The 13184-nt window shown below is 41.2% G+C and overlaps 1 protein-coding gene across 5 annotated transcripts in view; it reads left to right on the top strand.

Moving 5' to 3' along the window:
- Window positions 1-13184, top strand: part of LOC139476957 (tudor domain-containing protein 7-like) — a 40380-nt gene that overhangs the window by 13554 nt on the left and 13642 nt on the right. For all 5 annotated transcript variants that reach the window (XR_011654128.1, XM_071259518.1, XM_071259513.1 and 2 more), the window contains 10 exons: window positions 864-1055; window positions 1837-1911; window positions 2438-2508; window positions 3820-3953; window positions 5177-5234; window positions 6568-6605; window positions 7115-7226; window positions 8552-8662; window positions 10318-10461; window positions 12664-12754. Coding sequence is in view for 4 of the 5 variants with exons in the window: in XM_071259518.1 (XP_071115619.1) it covers window positions 864-1055; window positions 1837-1911; window positions 2438-2508; window positions 3820-3953; window positions 5177-5234; window positions 6568-6605; window positions 7115-7226; window positions 8552-8662; window positions 10318-10461; window positions 12664-12754 (1026 nt within the window). In the remaining variant the exon portion in view is untranslated. The remainder of the gene's footprint in view (window positions 1-863; window positions 1056-1836; window positions 1912-2437; window positions 2509-3819; window positions 3954-5176; window positions 5235-6567; window positions 6606-7114; window positions 7227-8551; window positions 8663-10317; window positions 10462-12663; window positions 12755-13184) is intronic.

The following is a 13184-nucleotide window of genomic DNA, read 5'->3' as shown; positions in this document are numbered from 1 at the left end:
CTCATTTAAGAAATAAATGACTTGTGGTCCTTGTTTATTGTACAATAAAACACTGCAGGGAGAATAAACCACTCAGGTCCCACAGACACAGGGCCCACAAACTCAGAGCCCACAGACTCAGGGCCCACAGACTCAGGGCCCACAGACACAGAGCCCACAAACTCAGGGCCCACAGACACAGGGCCCACAAACTCAAGCCCCACCAACTCGGGGCCCATTAACTCAAGGCCCAGGCGCCTGTGTCGTTCTCAATGTTCATGCTGTTCAAGCTGACATACAACATGTTCAAGGTTACGATGGATGTAATACATTATCCGATATGATTGTACAGCACATGCCACAAATGATGAACGCCCATTTTGATCAGAGCATGTAGCTAGTTTCTAAAATTTCATCAGATCCGATAATTTGACACATGGGTTTGAAGGACTGTGTTTTATTTATGGATGAACACAAATAATGAGGAAGCCTTTTCAATGATTACATTAAACCAAAGAGTTTTTAAAACATGTTGTTTTATTAACCTTGAATGAGGTTTCTTTTGTGGACTGTCAGGCTTAGAAACTTTTTCTGATATTCACATTATGATTTTCTTTACGAAAATAGAATTATCGTTTTTATTGGGATACAGCTGTTTCAATTTTATGTGTATATTAATCCAGGGATTGATCTGGGATTTCTGATTAAGTGCCTGTGTTAGGCAAGGTGGAATATCAATCTTCTGAGGACATCGCAATGACACTTACAGTTGTGACCCGACATTGTTGGCGATGGGTATTTGCAGCATATCTTTGATTGTTTCTGTTTCACTGTCTCTCACTCTTATTGACTCAATCCCTCACCCATCTTGTCCTGACCCCCAGGGCTGCAGGCTCCCCACCCCCTAGCTGCCCAGCAGGTGAGGTTCTATGGGGACGGCACAGACTACGTAGAGAAGATTAATAAGTACATTTGGAAACGGAACTTGCTTCCCATCAAGTTCAACACCACCCAGGCAAAGAGTGGACTGTATGTCAGTTCAGTGAGTGTGGATGGGAAGGTGTTTGGCAGTATTGGTAAGAAGCTATTGATAACTGTAGCCCGTGTCAGGATTCTCATACTATCTCAGTACTGAGTGAGTGAGTATTGTTTGATGACGTTTTTAGCAATATTCCAGCAATATCACGTCAGGGGATGCCAGAAATGGGCTTCACACATTATACCCATGTGGGGAATTGAACCCGGGTCACAGCATGACAAGCAAGCACTTTAACCAGGAGGCTACCACACTATCTCAGTACATAGGGCCGCAGAGAAAAGATAGATTGTGATGATTTGTAGACCTACAGTGCTGATGGTGCTGGAATGAATGACCTTGAAATGGAGGGACAATAATGCAAAGGTCTGTAATTTTGCTGTGCAGAATTGCATCCCTTAGCCAAGAAGGGTCTACTGGTGGTTAGTTCATCTTTCTTCTGATTATGACTCATAGTCATCAGTGCTGAGGAATTTCCCTGAAGTGGCAAATGTCGCTGATATGACTGAAATACTGGTAAAGCTGAGCTAAACATTCCTCACTCACACCTTCCGACTGACTGTTGGAGTGTGTCGTTGTAAGCCATGATTGTTACTGTCAGCATCATGTTTGTACCCGCATTCATTATGTAGCCAAGATAATGCTACTTGATGTTGGACCAGAGTCGCTCACTCAGTGTTGTTGGTCAGGACTAAATGGCTGTTGACAAATCACTCTTTTTATTACACTTATTATGTGTAACCTTTTACAAACAGAATTGTTTGATATGCTTATTCAAAAAGAATTTATTTGTAAATACCTCATTTGTGATATTGTTTCAGATATGTTCCCCACATCTCAGGAGGCTGAGTATATGGCTGCCAAGAATGCATGTGATGCCCTGGCAGTGGACAGAGGTAGATGTGTAACTACAGCCATAATTTGTGGTAGACAGTTGCATGTGAAAGTCATGCCAAGATGATTAAACAGGGTTTTACTTTGACCTGCTAAATTACGGGTACGGAGGACCCCCAATAAAAAATATCTAGGGTCCCTTCTGGAAAATATGATGGTCCTGTAAAGTAACAAAATCGTGTAGTGTGTTGTACTGTAAGATTTAATTATTACTTTAATTACAAGATGTTTTTGTTTCTGACCACCTCCATGGTCTGGTTGTAGTGCTTCTCCCTGGAGAGATTAAGGTTCGGGGTTCGAACCCTGGACGTATCATACGAATAGACTTTAAGAGATGGTACTTGTTGTTACCCTGCCTGTTACTCAAAATAAGAACTGGTCGTTGGATAGGGACTAAAGTTGTAAATGTCAAAAACCTGTCATTCCTCCTACAATAATCTGACTCACTGTGAACAATCTGGACTCCCTGTCACCATTGCCTTGCCCGTCAGTGTATGTACTATAATCTTGTGTTTTGATTCCACCCAGATGCATCTCCCATCGCAGCCAGCAGTAATATGTCTGTGCCTGATACTGCCCTCCGAGATTGGATACGAGAGGTAGGTATGTCTTAAAACAGTTATGTTGCCAGGGTTTCCTGACAACCGATTCCAGGGCCAGGTTCTCAATAATGATTATGGCAACATGTTTGTTTGTGATGTTTAGTTCTAATGAATGATTATTATTTAAGATTTATTTTTGTGAAGATATGTGCAGTTTTGTGTGGAATGGAATTCGAGTGTTGTTCATCAGCATGGGTGTCCCAGTCGTCTTTAGATGTTATAATTTGTTGTGCAGAGTTGTGTCCCTTAGCTGCACCCTAAGTCTGTGATCATGGGTGTGAATAACCGGTTTGCTCTGATTATGTTTTTTGATTTGTCAGCAGTGCAACCTCCAGAAAGTAACAGTTTTAGTCCACTACTAGTCCTTATAATGATAAAATATAGACATATAGCAAGACCCAGAAAATAACTGGAATGCTGGTCATATGGCGTTTAACCTAATTCACTCACTCACCCTAGTATCTCCCCACGGAGTATACAAATGTTGATATGAATACCTTTATGGTGGAATGGTTCCCTTTTGCCCCATTAATGAACATCCTGCATTATCCAGTGTGTCATATCTCCATTTTGTCATGATCAATAACCTGGTCCCACTCGCACCCATCATAATACCATCTTCCCAATCTCTTACCCGTAAGGCGCCGCGATTCGCTGTGCAGAGTTGTGTGCCTTGGGCACGCCAGAAACCTATGATTGTGGGTTCGAATCCCGGTTCGCCCCAATTATGTTTCTAGATTTGTCAGCACCATACCCGTGCTCGTGGGTTTCACCGAAGTGGTAAACGTCTGAGACCTGCATCACTTCTGGCTTTCCTCCCACATTAAGCTGACACACCGTGATATAACTGGAATACTGTTAAAAGCGGCGTTAAACCCAACTCACTCACTCACTCTTACCCAAGAAGATCCAGGGTAGAAAAGACCTTCAGCAACCCATGATTTCCATAAATGGTGACTTTGCTTGTCGTGAGAGGCAGCTATGGGATCAAGTTGTCAGACTCACCGACTTCGTTGGTGCATGTCAATGTATCACTGGATTGTCTGGTGCAGACTAGTCATGAAGCTGGAATATTGCTGAGTGGGGCGTTAAATAACAAACAAACAAACTTTCCCATCTCCAATTTGATTCAACAGCTGTTTTAGTGTCGTGCAATACAGATCAGGCCCCAACAAATCTATGGAAGCAAATGGGTCCAGTCTATTTATCATAGAATGGAAATATTATACCCTGGATAATCGAGGATGATATTATCGAAGTCAGCTGTGTTTTTGTCCAAGTTTTGATACACTGATCATAACTTTGCAGACTCTGGACCCTCTCCCTAATGGCATGTGGGGCACACGGATCCCTATACTGTTTAAGGAAAAGTTTCTTGAAGACGCCCCAGCTCATTTGTTGGCAAAGATTAGTGCATGGAGTGACTTGGTGGAAGTAGAAAAGTGAGTGTTATTTACTGTTACTCCTCATTAGACAAGGCGTTTGTTGAGGTGCTTGTCAGGTGAGGAGACATTCTTTCACAATCATTATTAAGAAAGAAGTTATTTTGGGACAGAACCTCTTTGCGATTCTCAGAGGGAATAGATTTCTTGTGCCTCAATCTTGGCATCTGAGGTAACTTAAATTGGGATCTGTTGTCCACAATGGCTGCTGAGTGTTGACAGTAAAAGACTGTATGACTGAGGAACGCCACTGCCAAACTGTGGCGGATTCAGTGTCTGTATACTACAATGCTCACAGTGATGGCTGCTGGTTTGTCTGCTCCTAATTCATTCTCAGTGATCCCAAACCCTGCTAATCTATAGAGTTGCCTCCCTTAGTCATGCCAGGTTCCACTAATTGTGAAATGTATTTCTTGGGGTCAGCACTATGCCCCAGTATTGGTAGACACAGGTGTTTTAAAGACGCACAGAGATGGATATGTGAAACATAGGACGAGTGACAGTTCCAATATTCTGACAGGTAGTAAGACTTCCATAGCATGCATGGCTTATGTACATAGCTGGGAGGCAAAAAGTTAATATTACGGTGCATTTGAAATTCTGTGGTTTTTCTATTTTGTTGATATTTGGAGTCTAGTAACTATGTCCACAGATGACTGGTCTGACAGTTTCCTTCATGATCTTCATACCCGTGAAGATCTGGCGTAGAAGAGGTCTTCAGGAACCCATTCTTGCTGTAAAAGGCTACTATGCTTGTCATCAGAGGCGACTTATGGGATCGGGTGGTCAGGCTCGCTGACTTGGTTGATACATGTCATTGTATCCCAATTGCATGGATCGATGCACATGATGTCAATCACTGGATTGTCTGGTCCAGGCTCGATTATTTACAGAACACTATCATAAAGCTGGAATATTGATGAGTGCAGTGTTAAACAACAAACAAACAAAACAAACATGATCTTCATACTGGTCTTCAGCAACCCATGCTTGTCGGTAGAGGCGAATTATGGGATTGGGTGGTCAAGCTTGCTGACTTGCTTGATGCATGTCTTCGTATCCCAATTCTGTAGATTGATGCTCATGATGTCAATCACTGGATTGTCTGGTCCAGACTTGATAATTTATAGCTGGAATATTGCTGAGCCTAGCGTTATAAACAACAAACAAAGCAAACAACAGATGCTTGAGGATGTCCCTCTAGAATGTGGCTGTTATTTCAGAGTGTGCGGGCGGGACTTGGTGAAGCTGGTCCGAGCTAAACCTACTGTCAAGTGGAAGGTGTGTAGCAAGTATCCCATCAGCCACTTAGCTTGTGTTGATGGATGTATATAGAATCTTGCCAACGTGTCATGTGATATAAAATGCATCAATACAAATTGTATAAAGTAGCAAAACTGCGAGGTTTGCGGAGAATGTTATGTATTTCTGCACCTACAGGGTAGTTTGTGGAAACCAGTTATCCACAGTAAATATTACAAGATGGATATTCCGATATTGTCTAAATTCTGTCTCTGACTATGATCAAAATCTCATTCGTCAACATATAGGTGGTATAACATTATCATCGGTAACAAAGTTGTTGTTCATTGATGTCAACAGTTTATCATAATATAATCTATATCCTTTTGTTGGTTTTAACAAATCCTCCAGGGGGTGATATAAGGAGATTGTAGACTCTAAAGCTGTCAATGATACTTTTAATGTCCTTCCAAGGCTTTGTTAAGTGTTAACCAGGTGTAGTCCAGAATTGTACCTTTTGTTATTTTTATCCTTGAGGTTCTGAACCCACCTGACACCTTTTTCATTACCAATATCTTTTATAGTGTAAATGCCTCCTTTAGCCCCATTTCTTAGAATAAATGAGTTTTTAAATTGGTGATTTAATATGACTTTGTAAAGTTTCTATGCTATGGCACCACATGTATAGAATAGTTTGGCCTTGCACTCGATCACATTCACAGTAAGAGTATAGTCTTTGCCTGTTAGTTTGTCTCCTTGTTGGTAAGGTAGTGCCACGGCACTGTAGCTCACCTTCATATGTACAGTGAAACTGTGGTAGTCAGGATCCCGCTAATCGGAGAATCCCCCCTTGGTACAAATGTTTACAGAATGTAATTCCAAATTAACTGCCTGATTTGCCACATTTATTGTATACTGACATTCTTTTCAGTATCTGAATAAAACATCATCTGGTTACAGTGTTCATATTTGATTAATACAACGTCAAGGTTCATCTTCTTGAGGCAAGTGTGTCTTCTAACTAGTATCAAAGTATAGTATTCACTAGGTTTTGATATCGGCTAGTGGACACTCTTGCCTTGTAAAGATGTTTTATTACCATATAGATTTTGATTATCAATCAGATAGTAAGATAGCCATTTTGTGAGAAGCAAATGCAAGTGATATGGGAGGTGGAATCTTTTTGGTCAATAGGAGAGTCATAGAAGGGACATAACTTGCAATAGCCAGTGGTGGCACTACAATCAAGCCCAAAAGTTTCAGCCTAGTTCAGTGCTGTCCCTGGTATATGATATTGGAGAAAAAGTGAAGTTCGAAAAGGTTTATTCATCAAGATGTACATCATACCATATTTCTTTCATGTGCCTTGCAGGATTTTACAATCCCAGAACCTGAGCTGTTAGACCCAAGGTGAGTGCTGGTTTTGTTGTTTATCTTGCAATCTCATTCAATCAGATTTTTACTCTGATACCTGTTTGCATCAGGGGTCACCTCCATAGAAAGTCAAAGTGAAGGCTGTGTGGGTTGTGAGCCAATCTTATGTCAGCTTTCTAGAATAATTCAGCTTCATATCTTACCACCTTGATTCGATCTCCCACAAAGTAAACTGCCACAGAACACAAATATACCCTCCATAGAAACCTCAAAATTTAGATAGAATGTTTAACGGATTTTTTCCTTCGTAACTGTTTTTGCGTCTGATGCTGTAAATGTATATATGTTTTGATAAATTATAAAAGAGCGTAAATATTCACCTGAAAGTATATTGCAGAGTGGGTTAGTGTTGAATACTTGGCTGTACACAATTGAGTTATATTATTTCTAAATTTCTTTCAATCTTATTTAAAATATATGTATGATGGTTTTATCTGTTCATACGGGTGCAATGTTATGCCATACCAAGGTCCCATTTGTTTCAGCGAGACAGTCACAATATATGTGACATTTGCACTTAGAGTAGACAGCTTCTTTGTACAGAAGGAAGACTCTTGCATAGAAGATATCAATGCCAAACTGGAGAAGGAATGTCCAGTAAGAGTTTACACTTCTGTATCCCAAAAGTGTCTTGTGCAACCGACAGCTCTTGACAATCAATATCTTTTTGTACAACAGCTATTTTCCACGATATGAACTTTGATCATCGTTCCAAATATGTGAGCATGCTCCTTGTTTTGTGTTGACTAAAATGTGGGAATGAAGTGATTTCTGTGTCAAGGTGGACTGATGCTCTTAAAGCATGTTAATTCAGGACTTGATTAATCACTAGCTGCTTTTGGAGCTGTAATTTTGGCCACTCTGACTTTAAACAATATCAACCAGGTCACTGTAACAATTTTTCAACATTTTCACTAGCCATTATCCCGTGAAGATCTGGGTGAGAATAGGTCATTGTATCTCAATTGCTGGATTGTGATGACCATCACTGGATTGTCTGGTCCAGACTTGATTATTGTTAGACCACTGTCATATAGCTGGAATATTGCTGAGTGTGGCGTTAAACAACGAACAAACCAAACCAAACTACTACCCAGGAAGACTATCCAGAAATGCTGACCTGTGAATTGTCTGATTGTGTGTCATTGTTCCCTGAATTATCTGCCACTGTTTTCCCTGGTCCGTGGTTGATCTTATGTTCAGCCTTTATGATACAGCTGTTATATTCCCATGATGTAAAAACCCTTTCCCTTCACTCAGCCTCTGTGATACGGCTGTTATATTCCCGTAATGTAAAACCCTTTCCCTTCATTCAGCCTCTATGATACAGCTGTTATATTCCCGTAATGTAAAACCCTTTCCCTTCACTCAGCCTCTGTGATACAGCTGTTATATTCAGATAATGTAAAATCCTTTCCCTTCACTCAGCCTCTATGATACGGCTGTTATATTCCCGTAATGTAAAACCCTTTCCCTTCACTCAGCCTCTATGATACAGCTGTTATATTCCCGTAATGTAAAACCCTTTCCTCTCACTCTGCCTCTATGATACAGCTGTTATGTTCCCGTAATGTAAAACCCTTTCCCCTCACTGAGCCTTTATGGTTCATCTGTTATATTCACGTAATGTAAAACCCTTCACCATCACTCGGCCTAATAATATGATACAGCTGTTATATTTTGATAATGTAAAACCCTTTCCCTTCACTCAGCCTCTATGATACAGCTGTTATATTCCCGTAATGTAAAACCCTTTCCCTTCACTCAGCCTCTATGATACAGCTGTTATATTCAGATAATGTAAAATCCTTTCCCTTCACTCAGCCTCTATGATACAGCTGTTATATTCCTATGATGTAAAACCCTGTAAAACCCAGACAAAGCAAAGGCCTACACAGATGTATTTTAATTGCATTGATCAGAAGCAGGCAGTGCCAGACAGCAGTGTGCTGAAGAAGGGGACATTCTGTGCCGCACTCTATAACGAGGACCAGCGCTGGTACAGGGCCGAGGTCCTGGACGTCACGGATGAGGTACGGAGACCAAATATGTCGGGTTGTTGTTGATTAATTATCCCAGTTGGGATTCCCGGTTAGAACATCCCAACTATACTGATGCTGGTTGTAAGAGGTGACACAATGGAGTGGAATTAAATCAGTTGTTGAACAAATTTGCAAGATTTATGTTATGTTTGACCAATTATTTCACAGGTGATATTTCCTTAACCATGTGCATCAGTGATATTAGAATTTGATATTTTGTTTTCAATTTGATCTTTTTACTGATCATGATCAGAAGCAGGCAGTGCCATACTGATCATAATTCATGATGGCATGTAACAAAAGATAAGTCAGTAACTGAAATCTATAAATAAATTTGAAACACCAGTGTCTGCACAAGAATAATTTATTGTGTAATTTGATGTGCATGAAATAAAGTAACAGAAAGATATTCTCATTAATCTATTTGGTAGCACACTTTTACTTTTAACCATACATGTATGTTCATTGCATTGAACAGACCTCGGAATTTCGTGGCTGGAGTTTTGTATGAACCAGCACTACCAGTTATGTCAGATGCTGTATGAACCAGCACTACTGGTAATCATGTGAGATGTTGTGTGAACCAACACTACTGGTAATCATGTCAGATGTTGTATGAACCAGCACTACCAGTAATCATGTGAGATGCTGTATGAACCAGCACTACCAGTAATCATGCGAGATGCTGTATGAACCAGCACTACCAGTAATCATGTGAGATGCTGTATGAACCAGCACTACCAGTAATCATGTGAGATGCTGTATGAACCAGCACTACCAGTAATCATGCGAGATGCTGTATGAACCAGCACTACCAGTAATCATGTCAGATGTTGTATGAACCAGCACTACCAGTAATCATGTGAGATGCTGTATGAACCAGCACTACCAGTAATCATGTGAGATGCTGTATGAACCAGCACGACCAGTAATCATGTGAGATGTTGTGTGAACCAACACTACCAGTAATCATGTGAGATGTTGTGTGAACCAGCACTACCAGTTATGTCAGATGCTGTATGAACCAGCTCTACCAGTTATGTGAGATGCTGTATGAACCAGCACTACCAGTAATCATGTGAGATGTTTTATGAACCAGCACTATCAGTCATGTCAGATGCTGTATGAACCAGCACTACCAGTTATGTCAGATGCTGTATGAACCAGCACTACCAGTAATCATGTGAGTTGCTGTATAAACCAGCACTACCAGTAATCATGTGAGATGTTGTATGAACCAGCACTACCAGTTATGTCAGATGCTGTATGAACCAGCACTACCAGTAATCATGTGAGATGCTGTATGAACCAGCTCTACCAGTTATGTCAGATGCTGTATGAACCAGCTCTACCAGTTATGTCAGATGCTGTATAAACCAGCACTACCAGTTATGTCAGATGCTGTATGAACCAGCACTACCAGTAATCATGTCAGATGCTGCATGAACCAGCACTACCAGTAATCATGTTAACATGCTGTATGAACCAGCACTACCAGTAATCATGTTAACATGCTGTATGAACCAGCACTACCAGTAATCATGTTAACATGCTGTATGAACCAGCACTACCAGTAATCATGTTAACATGCTGTATGAACCAGCACTACCAGTAATCATGTTAACATGCTGTATTTCCCTCTCCAGTCAGTGCAGGTGAAGTTCCTGGACTATGGTAATACTGAAACAGTCCCAGTTTCCTCCATCCGGCAGCTGCCTGACACGACAGCCAACTTCCCAGCTCAGGCAATCCCTTGTGCCTTGTACAGCATCATCGTCACTGACACAGAGGTGAGGTTGTGGTACAATCACAGTTTACCACTTGGTGGAGGTGAGGTTGTGGTTTAATCACAGTAAACCACTTAGTAGAGGGAGGTTGTGGTACAATCACAGTTAACCACTTGGTGGAGGTGAGGTTGTGGTTTAATCACAGTAAACCACTTAGTAGAGGGAGGTTGTGGTACAATCACAGTTAACCACTTGGCAGAGGTGAGGTTGTGGTTTAATCACAGTAAACCACTTAGTAGAGGGAGGTTGTGGTACAATCACAGTTTACCACTTGGTGGAGGTGAGGTTGTGGTTTAATCACAGTAAACCACTTAGTAGAGGGAGGTTGTGTTACAATCACAGTTAACCACTTGGCGGAGGTGAGGTTGTGGTTTAATCACAGTAAACCACTTAGTAGAGGGAGGTTGTAGTACTGTCACAGTTAACTACTTGGTGGAGGTGAGGTTGTGGTTTAATCACAGTAAACCACTTAGTAGAGGGAGGTTGTGGTACAATCACAGTTAACCACTTGGCGGAGGTGAGGTTGTGGTTTAATCACAGTAAACCACTTAGTAGAGGGAGGTTGTGGTACAATCACAGTTAACCACTTGGCGGAGGTGAGGTTGTGGTACAATCACAGTTAACCACTTGGCGGAGGTGAGGTTGTGGTACAATCACAGTAAACCACTTAGTAGAGGGAGGTTGTGGTACAATCACAGTTAACCACTTGGCAGAGGTGAGGTTGTGGTACAATCACAGTAAACCCCTTAGTAGAGGGAGGTTGTGGTACAATCACAGTTAACCACTTGGTGGAGGTGAGGTTGTGGTACAATCACAGTAAACCACTTGGTGGAGGTGAGGTTGTGGTACAATCACAGTAAACCACTTAGTAGAGGGAGGTTGTGGTACAATCACAGTTAACCACTTGGTGGAGGTGAGGTTGTGGTACAATCACAGTTAACCACTTGGTGGAGGTGAGGTTGTGGTACAATCACAGTAAACCACTTGGTGGAGGTGAGGTTGTGGTACAATCACAGTTTACCACTTGGTGGAGGTGAGGTTGTGGTACAATCACAGTAAACCACTTAGTAGAGGGAGGTTGTAGTACTATCACAGTTAACCACTTGGTGGAGGTGAGGTTGTGGTTTAACCACAGTAAACCACTTAGTAGAGGGAGGTTGTGGTACAATCACAGTTAACCACTTAGTGTAGATGATGTTGTGGTATAGTAGTATAGTAATAGTTGACACCATCACAGAATTGAGAATGTGGTACAGCCACATGACACAGGTGATAATATGTATAACATTACTGGTACGTGGCCCAATTATCTTGGACACCACAAATCACATTAGGATGATCCACTGATGAGTTGAATACTGTTATGCCCCATTAAGACTGTATGGCTGTGTGCACCATATCCAATTTAATTATACCGCCACTGTAGTAATCATGTAGTCTGTGTTACTTCAGACTTTCCTTCCACATTAATAGATGATACCTGACATTATAAGTTGTAGCAGGATCATGAGGGGTGCATGGGGTTTTATTTGTCCTGCGTTAGGTTTTATACTAGGAGCCGGAGCCTGCTGCAACAAATTTATCTTACCTACATGTTTTAATATGACATTGTAAAAGAATTAAATTGAGCTGTGGTTAACTTGTGCCATGTGACTTCCATCGCCTCGTAAAAAGCTTGCATCGTTTTGCTTTGAAGCAGGGTATAAGGTATTTAGTTTAGGGCTGAGAAATCCATGTGCAGCCTGCTTTCTTCATGGAGGGGTATAAGAAATTTATTCTCCCACTCAGAAATTTATTTCCCTCCAAGGCGGGAAAGACAGTATTTTATCAAGATCACATGGACCAATCAGATCTCATCATTCTCACATATAGAGAATAATATAGGCATTACAACATTAGATCTGAATGGCTCACTTTAGCGTGGTTCATGTTTTACATTACATCCTGGTTGGAATCTCCATAGGGTATTGAATATGGAGTCCCGCACCATAAGACAGCAATAACTGTTGAAAGCAGCATACATAACATACACACTCTTAATAGGGAAGCCCCATACAGAAATGAATAAAAGTTCATACAAATTTCAATCTGTATCAGGGACCTTTTTCATCCATGAAACATCAAAACTGCTGACTTGGCGTGAAGCAATGCTCACTCCCGATTTGATTTCTGGCAGATTGCGTTCATCAGCTGTGTTTGTTCTAGAGTCCAGATGAACCTTCTCCATCCCTGAAGGAGTTCTCGGAGGTGGTGAAGGACTCACCCATATCAGCTCTCACGGTGGCCTACAATACAGGTGAGCCAGAATATACGACCATACATATGGTACGATCAGATACAATGTTGTTTAAAAAGACATCTTGAAATCCTTAAATTTGATAAAATAAGGATTCCAATGTAAATGGAAAAACTGCAAAATTGAAGTTCAAAGGGAAATTTGATGAGGGTCATTGAAACTCGTTGTTTCTTGGTATGTCCGGAAATGTTCAAATTTACAATTTGTTGATATTTGACATCTCGGGCCAATAGTTTTTGTTGTTGAATTGCAGATCCACTGATCATATTTTCATTAGAAATTGTGAATAAATGGCAAGTGTGAGGTTGACTGTTGATCCTCTTGTCTGTTCCCAGACGGCCAGTGTGAGGTTGACTGTTGATCCTCCTGTCTGTTCCCAGACGGCCAGTGTGAGGTTGACTGTTGATCTTCCTGTCTGTTCCCAGACGGC

This window comes from Haliotis cracherodii, unplaced genomic scaffold, assembly GCF_022045235.1.
Source record: "Haliotis cracherodii isolate W230 unplaced genomic scaffold, xgHalCrac1.p SCAF_1, whole genome shotgun sequence".
Classification (NCBI taxonomy): Eukaryota; Metazoa; Mollusca; class Gastropoda; order Lepetellida; family Haliotidae; genus Haliotis; species Haliotis cracherodii.
This window is presented reverse-complemented; position numbering and strand designations above follow the sequence as displayed.